Source organism: Heteronotia binoei, chromosome 8 (genome assembly GCF_032191835.1).
Source record: "Heteronotia binoei isolate CCM8104 ecotype False Entrance Well chromosome 8, APGP_CSIRO_Hbin_v1, whole genome shotgun sequence".
Classification (NCBI taxonomy): domain Eukaryota; kingdom Metazoa; phylum Chordata; class Lepidosauria; order Squamata; family Gekkonidae; genus Heteronotia; species Heteronotia binoei.
Window position 1 is genome coordinate 120976865 of NC_083230.1, and position 17305 is coordinate 120994169.

Genomic DNA, 17305 nt, shown 5'->3' on the forward strand with positions numbered 1-17305 from the left:
GGAGGTGTGGCCTAATATGCAAAGCAGCTCCTGCTAGAATTCCACCCCTGGGCGTAAGGAACTATTCATATCGATGGTTGAGGTATTGAGGATTTTGTGTAGGTGGGAATGTAGATGCAAATGTTGATGATTTATTTAGTTACTTCATTTATACCCCGTATTTCTCTCTGGTGGGGGGGGGGCACAACGTGTTTTCCATAATTCTCATCCCCTCCATTTCACCCTCACACCAGTCCTATGTTGTATGTCAGGCTGAGGGTGTGTGTGACCGGCCCAAGGTCACCCAGCGAGCTTCCATGACAGAGGATTCGAACCTGGGTCTCCCAGATCCTAGTCCAGGGGTGGCCAGACTTGCTTAACCTAAGAGCCACATAGAATAAACATCAGATGTTTGAGAGCCACAAGACAGGAATACCAGATGTTTGAGAGCCGCAAGGAAGGAAGGAAGGAAGGCAAATAGATGGGGGAAGGGAGGAGGTGGAAAGAAAGCAACTTTAAATGCATTCTCCAAGCTGCCGGCTAGCTTGGCTTGGAGAAGCAAGCTGGCCAGTGGGGGCTTTGAGAGATATGTGGGGAAGAGCCACACGTGACTCCTGAGCCGCAGTTTGCCCACCCCTGTCCTAGTCCAACATTCCAACCGCTGCTCACGCTGCATTGTATGGGAAGCGGAGGGTGAATTATTGCAAGGTAGAAGAATCTGGTCAGGATTGGAACTGCCTCTCCCTGTATGAGCCCCGTAGGTCCTTATGATCAGCAAACCAACATCTTTTGGTAATACCCGGCCCCAGAGACGTCCATATGGTCTCAACGAGGGGGGGGGGAGGGTCTTTTCAGCACTGACCCCTGCCTGGTGGAATGAGCTCCCCCTGGAGATCTGGGCCCTGCGGGATCTGCTTCAATTCCACAGGGCCTGTAAAACAGAGCTCTTTTGCCAGGTTTTCAGCTTAGGGAGTGGGCGTCACTTGCTATCGGTCTCCCCCGCTCATTCCATCCCAGCGGTATAAGATCTGCTGGACCTGGCCAATAGGCCATGTCTGCGAGGCGGAATCTGCCATCTTAGTCTTTGTAATTTTAGATTTTTTTAAATTGTTTTTTCACTCTTTGTACTGTTGATTGTATTTATGATGTGATCCACCCTGAGCCTGTTCTACAGGAAGCGCAGGCTAAATATCGAATAAAACAAACAAACAGGTTCAAGGGAAGAAGCAAGCCAGAGGGGTGAGAAACAGTCATAACAGAGAATGGGTTGCGCTTGCCAGAAGAGTGCCACGAGCAGAGTTGGTTTATTAAACCATGTAGCCCAGCCACTGTCTGTTCCTTTTGGTACATTTCAGAGAAGGAATGGGTTAAGAACATAAGAGAAACCATGTTGGATCAGGCCAATGGCCCCTCCAGTCCAACACTCTGTGTCACATAAGAACATAAGAGAAGCCATGTTGGATCAGGCCAATGGCCCATTCAGTCCAACACCCTGTGTCACATAAGAACATAAGAGAAGCCATGTTGGATCAGGCCAATGGCCCATCCAGTCCAACACTCTGTGTCACATAAGAACATAAGAGAAGCCATGTTGGATCAGGCCAATGGCCCCTCCAATCCAACACTCTGTGTCACATAAGAACATAAGAGAAGCCATGTTGGATCAGGCCAATGGCCCATTCAGTCCAACACTCTATGTCACATAAGAACAGAAGAGAAGCCCTGTTGGATCAGGCCAATGGCCCATCCAGTCCAACACTCTGTGCCAAACAAGAACATAAGCGAAGCCATGTTGGATCAAGCCAATGGTCCATCCAGTCCAACACTCTGTGTCACATAAGAACATAAGAGAAACCATGTTGGATCAGGCCTATGGCCCATCCAGTCCAACACTCTGAGTCACATAAGAACATAAGAGAAGCCATGTTGGATTAGGCCAATGGCCATCCAGTCCAACACCGTGTGTCACATAAGAACAGAAGAGAAGCCATGTTGGATCAGGCCAATGGCCCATCCGGTCCAACACTCTGTGTCACATAAGAACATTAGAGAAGCCATGTTGAATTAGGCCAATGGCCCATCCAGTCCAACATCCTGTGTCACATAAGAACAGAAGAGAAGCCATGTTGGGTCAGGCCAATGGCCCATCCAGTCCAACACTCTGTGTCATATAAGAACATAAGAGAAGCCATGTTGGATCAGGCCAATGGCCCAGCCAGTCCAACACTCTTTGTCACATAAGAACATTAGAGAAGCCATGTTGGATCAGGCCAATGGCCCATCCAGTCCAACACTCTGTGTCATATAAGAACATAAGAGAAGCCATGTTGGATCAGGCCAGTGGCCCATCCAGTCCAACACTCTGTGTCACATAAGAACTTAAGAGAAGCCATGTTGGATCAGGCCAATGGCCCTCCAATCCAACACTCTGTGTCACATAAGAACATAAGAGAAGCCATGTTGGATCAGGCCAATGGCCCATTCAGTCCAACACTCTGTATCACATAAGAGCAGAAGAGAAGCCATGTTGGATCAAGCCAATGGTCCATCCAGTCTTACACTCTGTGTCACATAAGAGAAACTATGTTGGATCAGGCCTATGGCCCATCCAGTCCAACACTCTGAGTCACATAAGAACATAAGAGAAGCCATGTTGGATCAGGCCAGTGGCTCATCCAGTCCAACACTGTTTCACACAGTGGCCAAAAAAACCAGGTGCCATCAGGAGGTCCATCAGTGGGTCCAGAACACTAGAAGCCCTCCCACTGTTGCCCCTCTCCAAGCACCAGGAATAAAGAGCATCACTTGCCACAGACAGAGAGTTCCAGAAATATGCTGTGGCTAATAACCACTGATTCACCTCTGCTCCATATGCTTATCCAATCCCCTCTTGAAGCTGTCTATGCTTGTAGCTACCACCATCTCCTGTGGCAGTGAATTCCATGTGTTAATCACCCTTTGGATGAAGGACTTCCTTTTATCGTTCTAACCCGACTGCTCAGCAATTTCATTGAGTGCCCACAAGTTCTTGCATTGTGAGAAAGGGAGAAAAGGACTTCTTTCCCCACCTTTCCATAATTCTCATCCCCTCCATTTCACCCTCACATCAGTCCTATGCAGTAGGTCAGGCGGGGGTGTGTGACCGGCCGAAGGTCACCTGGTGGTATTCCATGGCAGAGGATTTGGGGCAGAGGTTTGATGGTTTAGGGGAGAGGGTGTGCAATAACGCTTTGGAATGAGGAGAAACTTGCGGGAGGAAAATTGGCCCTTCCTATTTAAAGCTGTGCTGTTTCCCGTGAAGCTTGGAAAAACTAAACTGAGGCTGCGGGTTTTCTTTTCTGTGTCTTTCAGGAACATTTTAGTGGACAAACCCAATGATCAGTCTTCACGGTGGTCTTCCGAAAGCAACTACCCTCCCCAGGTAACTTCTCTTCTACTCTTGCAAGCCTGTTTTGAATGGATTGGAGTTAAATGATATTTTCTGTGTTTCAATTGGGCCTGGCACCTAATGAGATGGGATGCATTAATGGATTTTATTGTTGGGTGTCAGGATTTTGATCGCGAGACTGTGGAGCAGAGTAGCTTTATAGTCTTTGGGGGTTGAAGGCTCCCTTGGACATGCCAGAGAGGTGCGAAATAGTCCTCTCTAAGAGAAGGCATGTTGGATCAGGCCAATGGCCCGTGCAGTCCAACACTCTGCGTCACATGGTGGCCAAAAAATCCAGATGCCATCAGGATGTCCACCAATGGGGCCATAAGAAGAAGAAGAAGAAGATATTGGATTTATATCCCGCCCTCCACTCCGAAGAGTCTCAGAGCGGCTCACAATCTCCTTTACCTTCCTCCCCCACAACAGACACCCTGTGAGGTGAGAACATAAGAGAAGCCATGTTGGATCAGGCCAATGGCCCATCTAGTCCACTTCGTGTCACACAGTGGCCAAAAACCCAGGTGCCATCAGGAGGTCCACTAGTGGGCCCAGAACTCCAGAAGCCCTCCCAGTGTTGCCCTTCCCAAGCACCAAGAATACAGAGCATCACTTGCCCCAGACAGAGAGTTCGAACAATACGCTGCGGCTAACAGCCACTGATGGACCTCTGCTCCATATGCTTATCCAATCCCCTTTTGAAGCTGTCTATGCTTGCAGCTGCTACCACCTCCTGCAGCAGTGAATTTCACGTGTTAATCACCCTTTGGGTGAAGAAGGACTTCCTTTTATCCGTTCTAACCCAACTGCTCAGCAATTTCATTGAATGCCCATGCGTTCTCATATTGTGAGAAAGGGAGAAAAGAATTTCTTTCTCTGCCTTCTCTATCCCATGCATAATCTTGTAAACCTCTATCATGTCACCCCGCAGTCGACGTTTCTCCAAGCTAAAGAGCCCCAAGCGTTTTAACCTTTCTTCATACGGAAAGTGTTCAAGCCCTTGAATCATTCTAGTTGCCCTTTTCTGGGCTTTTCTCAATATCTTTTTTGAGGTGGCCAATCTTAGCGGAGAGTCGTTTGAGACTCTGCAAGTTTGCATAGCATAATGAACTTTAACCCCTGGATCAGGAGTAGGGATGCCAGCTCCAAGTGCGGAAATTCCTGGAGATTTGTAGGTGGGTCTTGAGGACGGTGGAATTTGGGGAAGGAGCTTGGTGGGAATTTGGTGCCATGGAACTCACCCTTTAAACTGCTGTTTTCTCCATGACATAAGAACATAAGAGAAGCCGTGGTTTACCCAGTCCAACACTCTGTGTCACACAGCGCTCAAAATCTAGGTGCCATCAAAAAGTCCACCAGCAAGGCCAGAACTCTAGAATCCCTCCCATTGTTGCCCCCCAAAGCACCAAGAATGCAGAGCATCACTGTCCCAGACAGAATGTTCCATCTATAAGAACGTAAGAGAAGCCATGTTGGATCAGGCCAATGGCCCATCCAGTCCAACACTCTTGTGTCACACAGTGGCTGAAAAACCCAGGGGACATCAGGAGGTCCACCAGCAGGTCCAGAACTCCAGAAGCTCCTTCCATCCACTGTGGTTTCTCCAAGCACCAAGAATACAGAGCATCACTGCCCCAGACATAAGAACGTCAGAGAAGCCATGTTGGATCAGGCAAAAGGCTCATCCAGTCCAACACTCTGTGTCACATAAGAACATAAGAGAAGCCATGTTGGATCAGGCCAATGGCCCATCCAGTCCAACGCTCTGTGTCACAGAAGAACATAAGAGAAGCCATGTTGGATCAGGCCAATGGCCCATCCAGTCCAACACTTTGTGTCAGATAAGAACATAAGAGAAGCCATGTTGGATCAGGCCAATGGCTCATCCAGTCCAACACTGTGTCACATAAGAAAAGCCATGCTGGATCAGGCCAATGGCCCATCCAGTCCAACTCTCTGTGTCTCATAAGAACATAAGAGAAGCCATGTTGGATCAGGCCAATGGCCCATCCAGTCCAACACTCTGTGTTACATAAGAACATAAGAGAAGCCATGTTGGAGCAGGCCAATGACCCATCCAGCTCAACACTCTGTGTCACACAGTGGCCCAAAAAACCCAGGTGCCATCAGGAGGTCCACCAGTGGGGCCAGGACACTAGAAGGCCTCCCACTGTTCCCCCCAAGCACCAAGAATACAGAGCATCACTGCCCTAGACAGGGAGTACCAACAATACGCTGTGGCTAACTGACTGAGGGATGACATGATGGAGTTTTACAAGATAAGAAGAGCCCTGCTGGATCAGAGTAATGGTCCATCTAGTCCAGCCTTCTGTCTCACACAGTGGCCAACCAGTTCCTCTGGAGGGCCCACAACACAGCAGAGAGGCCGAGGCTTTCCTAAAAGCATCCAAATAGCCCCATCGGATCAGACCAGTGGTCCATCTAGTCCAGCATCCCGACTCACACAGTGGCCATCCAGTTCCTCTGGAGGGCCAGCAACAGGTCTTCGCCTGAGGTTGCCTCCTGGCTCTGGGATTCAAGGCTGACTACCTCTGAACCAAATGCGAAGGTCATCATGACTAGTAGCCATTGACAGACTTCTCCTCCATGGATCTATCTAATCTTGCTTTAAAGCTGTCTATGTCTGAAGCCAACACTACATCTTCTGGCAAAGAACTCAACATTTTAATGACTTGTTCTATAAATAAGTACTTCCTTTTCATCCTGAATCGACTGCCCATCAGCTTCATTGGATATCCTCCAGTTCTAGCATACTGGGAGAGGGAGAAAAAGTTCTCTCTATAACAGACACACTTTGGGGGGAGGGGGTGGTTTGCCAAGGCAGCAGAGTACCTTATGTTTCCTTCTGACCCTAGAATATGAACATATGAAGCTGCCTTATACTGAATCAGACCTTTGGTCCATTCAGTATTGTCTTCTCAGACTGGCAGCAGCTCTCCAGGGTCTCAAGCTGAGGTTTTTCACACCTCTTTGCCTGGACCCTTTTTTGGAGATGCCGGGGATTGAACCTGGGACCTTCTGCTTCCCAAGCAGATGCTCTACCACTGAGCCACCGTCCCTCCCCCTCTTTCTCCTCTTACCAGAAAACCTTTTTCTAAGCATGCTTTTGCATTTCCGATCCACTTTCAATGCACTTTAGTTATCTTCGAAAGTGGGTTTTCCCTTTCGCACAGTAAAATGCCGTTGCAAAGCGCTTTGAAAGTGGAGTGAAAGTTCATTATTCAGCATGTATGAAACAGCTGAATAATCAGCGTTCTCTCCCCCCCCCCCACTCCCCAGTCACACCCTTTGCTGAACAGGACTCCGCAACAAGTACCCAACTTGCTTACCAGAAAGCCTGCAAGTCTGGCACACCTGGAATGCGTGGCTTAACTCTCTAGGCAACAGAATGAACCTCTCCCAAGTAGCAAGCATGTGACATCACAGTCACATCACAAGGAGAGGATTGTGACCTCACTGGATGTCAAGAACAACCCATCAGGCGCAAGAAACGCAAACTGAGCTCCAAGAGATTCAGTGACATTGCTGAGCGGTCAGGTTAGAATGGAGAAAAGGAAGTCCCTTCTCTTCACCGAAAGGGAATTCACTGCCACAGGAGGTGGTGGCGGCTACAAGCCATAGCCAGCTTCAAGAGGGGACTGGACAAGCATATGGAGCAGAGGTCCATCGGTGGCTATTAGTCACAGTGTATTGTTGGAACTCTCTGTCAGGGGCAAGTGATGCCCTGTATTCTTGGTGCTTGGGAGGGGCAAAATTGGGAGGGCTTCTGGTGCCCTGGCCCCACTGATGGAACTCCTGATGGCACCTGGGTTTTGGCCACTGTGTGACAGTGTTGGACTAGATGGGCCATTGGCCTGATCCAACGTGGCTTCTCTTATGTTCTTATGTGACACAGAGTGTTGGACTGGATGGGCCATAGGCCTGATCTAACGTGGCTTCTCTTATGTTCTTATGTGACACAGAGTGTTGGACTGGATGGGCCACTGGCCTGATCCAACGTGGCTTCTCTTGCGTTCTTATGTGACACAGAGTGTTGGACTGGATGGGCCATTGGCCTGATCCAACATGGCTTCTCTTATGTTCTTATGTGACACAGAGTGTTGGACTGGAGGGGCCATTGGCCTGATCCAACATGGCTTCTCTTATGTTCTTATGTGACACAGAGTGTTGGACTGGATGGGCCATTGGCATGATCCAGCATGGCTTCTCTTATGTTCTTCTGTGACACAGAGTGTTGGACTGGCTGGGCCATTGGCCTGACCCAACATGGCTTCTCTTATGTTCTTATGTGACACAGAGTGTTGGACTGGATGGGCCATTGGCCTGATCCAGCATGGCTTCTCTTATGTTCTTCTGTGACACAGAGTGATGGACTGGATGGGCCACTGGCCTGATCCAACATGGCTTCTCTTATGTTCTTAGGTGGGTCATAGGCTTTTTGCCCTGACCTGGATGGCGCAGAAGGAAATATATATAGAAGACTCTGTCCAGAGCAGCAATGCTCTAGAATCTTGGTGCTCGGGAGGGGCAACAGTGGGACAGCTTCTAAAGTTCTGGCCCCGTTGGTGGACCTCCTGATGGTGCCTGGTTTTGGCCTCACAACTTTAATGCCAGTAGCTCACAAAGTAGAATTTTTGCTCACAAGACTCGACAGCTTAGAGGGAACATTGGTGTTAAGAAAGGCGGAAAGAAACCAAATAGACCGGGGGGAGGGAGAGGTGAAAAGAAAGCAACTTTGACTTTAAAATGCATTCTCCAAAGGCACCGGCTGGTTTAGCTTAGAGAAGTGATTTAAAGAGACAAATGCTTGCTCCAAGCTTTCCAATGGGGCGGTGGGGGTGCTGAGAGCCACATGTGGCTCCTGAGCCATAGTTTGCCCACCCCTGCCCTAAATTGTCTGCCATTTGATGGCAAAACAGCAACAAAATCCTCTTAGGTTGATATCCTCTGGTTCGTAACATAAGCTCGTCTCTTAAGCTGCGTTGAGTGTTAGTCTCCAGCCAAAAGGCCCCTTGCTCTGTTTTACTCATTTTCAGTTGGCCCACCGCATTAGTCAAGTGTGTGCACACAGGCGGTCTTGGCTTGTGTGCACGCTTGGCACCAATTTCCGCGCCTTCAGGTTGTAAAAAATTATTTTTGACATCTGTGTCTTGCCGATGCGGTTTCCAGCGAGGCAGGATTCGAGAAACGCCGCATTCCATTTTTGTTACGGCCGTCTGTATCAATCAGAATTCCCAGTAGAAGACATGGGGGGGGGGGGAGAAAGAGATCTGGACAAAAACATTTAAGTGTACACTTAAAAATATAATGAGGGAACTATTCCTGGAAATGCGAATATGTGTATTCATCGGAAGCCGAAGATCGGCCGCTCAGCTTGGGCGGACGCCCTCTCCTTCAGACACTGATTTTTCTACTTGGGAATACGTGGGAAGATCCTTATGCTGTTTCTCCCTACATTTGAACAACGCAGTAGACAAGTGCGCCTTTAAGACCAACTAAGTTTTATTCAGAACGTCCGCTTTCGTATGCTCTTCAGCAGACTTCATCAGACAAAATGGGAATGGTGAGCAGCGGTTCTTAATAGAAGTGGGCAGTGCGGAATCATGGGAATGTTTTTAGCAGATTCAAAGAATCACAAATAGGGATCTGTGTTGGTTAGTGTTAGAACAGAGCAGGGCTGAAGCAACACTGGAGGGCGATGAAAAAGCAGACTTGCTGTTGTAGGTGTGAAGTGCCATAAATGTAGGTAACATTCGGGCTTTGTTAGTTTAAACAGAGGGCATGGTTTCTCAAGAGGTTATAACATCCGTTATAGTTTGCCATTAGAAAAAAAGGAAGACATTAAAATACAGTGGAGGATGGGTATATTCGATATGCAATAAGTATACGCGATAAGTACATTTGTTTGTTTGAAGGTGTCCACTTCAGGTTTCCATGTCTCTTTTATCATATTCTGTGCCAAACCTTAACATAGAAACATGGGGCTGGAAGGGACCTCAAGGGTCATCTAGTCCAGCAGTCCCCAACCTTTTTTGGCACGAGGGACTGGTTTTGTGGAAAACAATTTTTCCACGGACTGGGGCGGGGAGGGGGAGGTGATAGTTTTGGGATTATACAATTGTACACTTTATTTATGTTAGTTTGGTGTGGTGGTTAAGTGTGCGGACCGTCTTGTGAACACATGAACCTGCCTTATACTGAAACAGATCCATTGTCAGCCAGTTTGGTGTAGTGGTTAAGTACGCGGACTCTTATCTGGGAGAACCGGGTTTGATTCCCCACTACTCCACATGCAGCTGCTGGAATGGCCTTGGGTCAGCCAGAGCTCTCTTATCTGGGAGAACCGGGTTTGATTCCCCACTCCTCCGTTTGCAGCTGCTGGAATGGCCTTGGGTCAGCCAGAGCTCTCTTATCTGGGAGAACCGGGTTTGATTCCCCACTCCTCCGCTTGCAGCTGCTGGAATGGCCTTGGGTCAGCCAGAGCTCTCTTATCTGGGAGAACCGGGTTTGATTCCCCACTCCTCCACTTGCAGCTGCTGGAATGGCCTTGGCTCAGCCATAGCTCTCTTATCTGGGAGAACCGGGTTTGATTCCCCACTCCTCCACTTGCAGCTGCTGGAATGGCCTTGGCTCAGCCAGAGCTCTCTTATCTGGGAGAACCGGGTTTGATTCCCCACTCCTCCACTTGCACCTGCTAGCATGGCCTTGGGTCAGCCAAAACTCTCTTATCTGGGAGAACCGGATTTGATTCCCCACTCCTCCACTTGCACCTGCTAGCATGGCCTTGGGTTAGCCAAAACTCTCTTATCTGGGAGAACCGGGTTTGATTCCCCACCCTTCCACTTGCAGCTGCTGGAATGGCCTTGGGTCAGCCATAGCTCTGGCAGAGGTTGTCCTTGAAAGGGCAGCTTCTGGGAGAGCCCTCTCAGCCCCACCCACTCCACAGGGCGTCTGGTTGTGGGGGAGGAAGGTAAAGGAGATTGTGAGCCTCTCAGGCTCTGACATTCAGAGCGAAGAGCAGGGTTTAAATCCAAAATCATCATCTTCTAAAAACCTCCAATGAAGGAGGTTCGTTTTAAGGTTGTGGTTTGCCTTGGGTACTTCAGTATTGCTGAAGATGGGATGAAAAGAAAGCGAGGATGCGAGATCCTAATCTTGTTTTTATCTCTTCCCCCCCCCCCCCTTTCCTAGTATCTGATCTTGAAACTCGAACGGCCTGCCATAGTCCAGAGTATCACATTTGGAAAATACGAGAAGACCCATGTCTGCAATTTAAAGAAGTTTAAAGTTTTCGGTGGGATGAATGAAGAAAACATGACGGATCTCCTGTCTAGGTAAGAAGAGCGTTTTGCACGTCTGAGAACATCTGTGTCCTTTCCACTGTTCGAGCTGGAGGCGTTGGGGGCTGAGCGATGCTCCCTCTCAGCTGCGGAGTCTTGCGATCAAAAATTCTGCTTTGTGAGCTGCCGGCATTCAGGTTGCGAGAGTGACTGCATGAGCTCGTTTGCTCTGGGGCCGTTTTTACCGGAGCGAAGACAAAAATGTGTGAGCCGGAGGGCGAAAAACTGAGCTGGCTCACACTAGCTCAGCTTAGAGGGAACACTGGTGTGGTGGCCACTGCTTTCGCTCGGCTTCTGCTTTTCCATTGGAGATATTGACAAGAATGGAACCGTAGGGTCAGGCCTTGGTTTATGTGCCCGGATCTATGATGGTAGTTCAGGGGTAGGGGGCTAGCCCAGGGGTAGCCCAAACTGCAGCTTGGGAGCCACATGTGGCACTTTCACACATATTGTGTGGCTCTTGAGGCACCCGCTGCCCGTCAGGCAGCTTGGAGAAGGCATGTCCCTCCTTAAAAGAGAGAGAGCCAGTCTGGTGTAGTGGTTAAGCGCGCGGACTCTTATCTGGGAGAACCGGGTTTGATGCCCCATTCCTCCACTTGCACCTGCTGGAATGGCCTTGGGTCAGCCATAGCTCTCTTATCTGGGAGAACCAGATTTGATTCCCCACTCCTCCACTTGCAGCTGCTGGAATGGCCTTGGGTCAGCCAGAGCTCTCTTATCTGGGAGAACCGGGTTTGATTCCCCCACTCCTCCACTTGCAGCTGCTGGAATGGCCTTGGGTCAGCCATAGCTCTCTTATCTGGGAGAACCAGGTTGGATTCCCCTCCCCTCCACTTGCAGCTGCTGGGATGGCCTTGGGTCAGCCATAGGTCTCTTATCTGGGAGAACCGGGTTTGATTCCCCACTCCTCCACTTGCAGCTGCTGGAATGGCCTTGGGCCAGCCAGAGCTCTCTTATCTGGGAGAACCGGGTTTGATTCCCCACTCCTCCACTTGCAGCTGCTGGAAGGGCCTTGGGTCTGCCAGAGCTCTCTTATCTGGGAGAACCGCGTTTGATTCCCCACTCCTCCACTTGCAGCTGCTGGAAGGGCCTTGGGTCAGCCAGAGCTCTCTTATCTGGGAGAACCGAGGTTGTTTCCCCACTCCTCCACTTGCAGCTGCTGGAAGGGCCTTGGGTCTGCCAGAGCTCTCTTATCTGGGAGAACCGCGTTTGATTCCCCACTCCTCCACTTGCAGCTGCTGGAATGGCCTTGGGTCAGCCAGAGCTCTCTTATCTGGGAGAACCGGGTTTGATTCCCCACTCCTCCACTTGCAGCTGCTGGAATGGCCTTGGGTCAGCCATAGCTCTCTCATCTGGGAGAACCGGGTTTGATTCCCCACTCCTCCACTTGCAGCTGCTGGAATGGCCTTGGGTCAGCCAGAGCTCTCTTATCTGGGAGAACCAGGTTTGATTCCCCACTCCTCCACTTGCAGCTGCTGGAATGGCCTTGGGCCAGCCAGAGCTCTCTTATCTGGGAGAACCGGGTTTGATTCCCCACTCCTCCACTTGCAGCTGCTGGAATGGCCTTGGGTCAGCCATAGCTTTCATAAAAGCTGTCCTTGAAAGGGCAGCTGCTGTGAAAGCACTCTCAGCCCCACCTACCTCACAGGGTGTTTGTTGTGGGGTGGGGGGAAGGTAGAGGACATTGTGACCACTCTGAGACTCTGAGATTCAGAGTATAGGGTGGGATATAAATCCAAAATCATCTTCTTAAATCACTTCTCCAAGCCAAGCCAGCTGGCAGCTTGAAGAATGCATTTAAAGTTAAAGTTGCTTTCTTTCTACCTCCCCCCCAATCTATTTGCCTTCTTTCCTTTCTCGAAGCTCTCCCAAACACTTGAAATTCATGTCTTGTGGCTCTCAAAATATCTGACGTTTATTCTATGTGGCTCTTACGTTAAGCAAGTTTGGCCACCCATGGTCTAGGCTGATCATTAAGCAGGTTTGGCCACCCTTGGGCTAGCCATAGGCTGTTCCAGTTGCATTGGAAAGAGGTCCCTTTTTGGGTTGGATGGGAGAAGCCTCCTGTTCAACTCGGGTGCCGCCCCAGTCCTGGAGAAGAAACCGAGTTTCGTCAGTACCCCGGACAGCTCACTGTGTTTCAGGCCATTTCCAAGACCAAATCTTATTACCTTTATTATGGCTCTTTAACACCAGGGCTTTTTTTTTTGGTAGCAGGAATGCCTTTGCATATTAGGTCACGCCCCCCCCTGATGTAGCCAATCCCCCAAGAGCTTTCAGGGCTCTTCGTACAGGGCCTGCTGTAAGCTCTTGGAGGATTGGCTATATCAGAGGGTGTGGCCTAATAGGCAAAGGAGCTCCTGCTGGAATTCCACCCCTGGTTATTGGTATATCAAACAGGGCTTTTTTTGTAGCAGGAACTCCTTTGCCTATTAGGCCACACCCCCTGATGTAGCCAATCCTCCAAGAGCTTACAAAAAAGCTACATCAGGGTTGCGTGGCCTAATACGCAAAGGAGCTCCTGCTAGAATTCCACCCCTGCCAATAACCGTAAATTTGGCCGACGATTTCAAATCCCAGTGTGAGATTCACCTACCTGACTTCTGTTGAATCTGGCCGTGTGCAGCTCTGCCCATTCACTATTTAATACCTTCCCCATGTCAAACTGGGCTCTCATGGGACCACGCTTTTCCCAGCTTCCTGCCTCTGCTTCACTTCTATACATTTTGTGTTTAAAACTTTCATAAATTGCCTTTCCATTAGAAAAAAAAGACCCACAAGGCAACTTACAGATCACAATTAAAAAATAGGGATTAAAAACACAACATGAACTAGGCAGAATGTACAAATAATGAACTGGAAGCTTATATTAATCCCCCCCCAGGTGGCAAGAGGCAAACACAGCTGTAGAGCCAAAAAGAGCCAGTTTGGTGTAGTGGTGAAGTGTGCAGACTCTTATCTGGGAGAACCGGGTTTGATTCCCCACTCCTCCACTTGCACCTGCTGGAATGGCCTTGGGTCAGCCAGAGCTCTCTTATCTGGGAGAACCGGGTTTGATTCCCCGCTCCTCCACTGCACCTGCTGGAATGGCCTTGGGTCAGCCAGAGCTCTCTTATCTGGGAGAACCGGGTTTGATTCCCCACTCCTCCACTTGCACTTGCTGGAATGGCCTTGGGTCAGCCAGAGCTCTCTTATCTGGGAGAACCAGGTTTGATTCCCCACTCCTCCACCTGCAGCTGCTGGAATGGCCTTGGGTCAGCCAGAGCTCTCTTATCTGGGAGAACCGGGTTTGATTCCCCACTCCTCCACTTGCACCTGCTGGAATGGCCTTGGATCAGCCAGAGCTATTGCAGGAGTTGTCCTTGAAAGGGCAGCTGCTGTGAGAGCTCTCTCAGCCCCACCCATCTCACAGGGTGTCTGTTTTGGGGGGAGAAAATATAGGAGATTGTAAGCCACTCTGAGTCTGATTCAGGGAGAGGGGTGGGGTATAAATCTTCAGTCTTCTTCTTCTTCTGAACCCTCAAAAAAGAGCCTTAAAACTTTTACAATCAAAGAAGCTACACGACTTACAACTGGGATATTAGGATTCAGGCGTACAACTTATTTAAAAGGGACAGGCAAATGAGAAAAGACGGAGGCGTAGCAGTATATGTGAAGGAGGTATATACTTGTGAAGAAATAAGTGAATTGTAGCATGGCAGTTCAGTTGAGAGTCTCTGGGTAAAAATAAAAGGAGTAAGAAATAACTGTGATATTATTGTGGGGGTCTGCTATAGACCACCAAGTCAGGCAGAGGACTTGGATGAGATACTTCTACAGCAGATTGCAAAGTTCTCCAAGAAAAGGGATACAGTGATCATGGGAAATTTCAATTACCCAGACATCTGTTGGAAGTCCAACTCTGCTAAAAATGAAAAGTCAAATAGATTCCTGACTTGTCTTGCTGACAACTTCCTTTTCCAGAAAGTGAAGAAGGACACAAGGGGATCTGCTATCTTGGATTTGATTCTCACCAACAAAGAAGAATTGATTGAAGAAGTGGAAATAGTGGGCACCCTGGGCAGTAGTGACCATGTGATTTTGGAATTTACAGTCTTAGGGAAGGGAAAAGCTATACGTAGTCAGACTTAAAGGTTGGACTTCAGAAAGGCAAACTTTGATAAACTTAGAACTATGCTGGGTAAAATCCCATGGTTAGAAATACTTAGGAGGAAGGGGGTTCAGGAGGGGTGGGAGTTTCTGAAAAGCGAAATACTGAAAGCACAATCACAGACGATTCCTATGAGAAGAAAAAATGGAAAAAGCCTAAAGAAGCCGAAGTGGCTCCATAAACAGCACTCTAAAGACTTGAGAAATAAAAAAGACTCCTTTAGGAATTGGAAGGAGGGCCTTTTATAACCAAGGATGAATATAAACAAATCACCAGTGCTTGTAGAGAAAAAGTTAGGAAAGCTAAAGCTCAGTATGCGCTTAGGCTGGCCAAAGATGCTAAAAACAACAAAAAAGGGTTCTTTTCTTATATTCAGAGTAAGAAAAAGAGCAAGGACATGGGAAGGCCCATTGCGAGGGTAAGAAAGTGAAATTGTAACAGTAATGAACGAGAGGGCAGAACTGCTCAATTCCTACTTTTCCTCAGTCTTCTCTTCTGAGGGGACGGTGCTCAACATGCAAAAACAGAACATATAAGGAGGGTATGAAGTTCCAACTTAGGATCAGCATAGGGGTAGTCCATAAACACCTAGTTTCTTTAAATGAAACTAAGTCCTCAGGGCCAGATGAACTGCATGCAAGGGTTCTAAAAGAGCTTGTGGATGTAATTTTCTGAGCCTCTGGCTATTAGTTTTGAGAATTCTTGGAGAACAGGAGAGGTCCTGGAAGATTGGAGGCGGATGAATGTTGTCCCCATCTTCAAGAAGGGGAAAAAAGATGATCCGGGTAACTACCGACCCGTCAGCTTGACGTCTATACCTGGAAAAGTTTTAGAACAAATCATCAAACAGTTAGTCTTGGAACATTTAGAAAGATGTGATTACTAAGAGCCAGCATGGGTTTCTCAAGAACAAGTCATGTCAGACTAACCTGATCTCTTTTTTTGAGAAAGTGACTACCTTGCTGGATCAGGGGAATGCTCTAGACATCGTTTATCTTGATTTCTGTAAGGCTTTTGATAAGGTTCCACATACTATCCTTGTTGACAAGTTGGTAAAATGTGGTTTGGATCCTGTTACCATTAAGTGGATCTGTAACTGGTTGACAAATCGCACCCAAAGAGTGCTTGTGAATGGTTCCTCATCCTCTTGGAGTGGAGTGCCTCAAGGATCTGTCCTGGACCTGTTTTGTTCAACATCTTTATCAATGATTTGGATGAAGGAATAGAGGGAATGCTTATTAAATTTGCAGATGATACTAAATTGGGAGGGGCTGCAAACACAGAAGAAGACAGAAACAGGATACAGAATGACCTTGACAGGCTGGAAAACTGGGCTAAAACCAATAAAATGAATTTTAACAGGAATAAATGTAAAGTTCTGCATTTAGGGAGGAAAAATCCAATGCATGGTTATAGGATGGGGGAGACTTGTCTTAGCAGTAGTATGTGCGAAAAGGATCTAGGGGTCTTAGTGGATCATACGCTGAACACGAGTCAACAGTGTGATGCGGTGGCTAAAAAGGCAAATGCAATTTTGGGCTGTATCAACAGACGTCTAGTGTCCAGATCATGTGATGTGATTGTATCGGTTTGCTCTGCTCTGGTAAGACCTCATCTGGAGTATTGTGTTCAGTTTTGGGCATCACATTTTAAGAAGGATATAGACAAGCTGGAACAGGTCCAGAAGAGGGCGACAAAGATGGTGAGGGGTCTGGAGACCAAGTCCTCTGAGGAAAGGTTGAAGGAGCTGAGGATGTTTAGCCTGTAGAGGAGGCGGCTGAGAGGTGGTATGATCACCATCTTCAAGTCCTTGAAGGGCTGTCGTCTAAAGGATGGCGTGGAATTGTTTTCTGTGGCCCCAGAAGGTAGGACCAGAACCAATGGGTTGAAATTAAATCAAAAGAGTTTCCGGCTCAACATTAGGAAGAACTTCCTGACCGTTAGAGCGATTCCTCAGTGGAACAGGCTTCCTCGGGAGGTGGCGGGCTCTCCTTCCTTGGAGGTTTTTAAGCAGAGGCTGGATGGCCATCTGACAGCAATGAAGATCCTGTGAATTTAGGGGGAGGTGTTTGTGAGTTTCCTGCCTTGTGCAGGGGGTTGGACTAGATGACCCTAGAGGTCCCTCCCAACTCTATGATTCTATGACTGTCCTTGGGAATGAAGTGCTAAGGAGAGGCCTTGGAATGCTTCTGTGTTTCCCCATGTGCCAACTGCGTGGCCGGTAGACCATGAGGGCAGGAAGGGCTGCATCAGGGCTTAGTTCTCCTGGCCCTTTCTTACACACCCAGGGAAATGCTGACTGCCACTTTGGGGCCAGTGTTTCACCATCCCCGATTGGCCAGGGATCTTGGAGGCTTTTGCCATCTTCTAGGCACGGAGCAGGAGTCC

At 48.5% G+C, this 17305-nt stretch overlaps 1 protein-coding gene across 1 annotated transcript in view; it reads left to right on the top strand.

Annotated features, from left to right (window-relative positions):
- MKLN1 (muskelin 1) overlaps positions 1-17305 on the top strand; it is a 266746-nt gene that overhangs the window by 60530 nt on the left and 188911 nt on the right. The window contains exons 3-4 of the mRNA XM_060244456.1: positions 3331-3400; positions 10619-10761. Coding sequence (XP_060100439.1) covers positions 3331-3400; positions 10619-10761 — 213 coding nt within the window. The remainder of the gene's footprint in view (positions 1-3330; positions 3401-10618; positions 10762-17305) is intronic.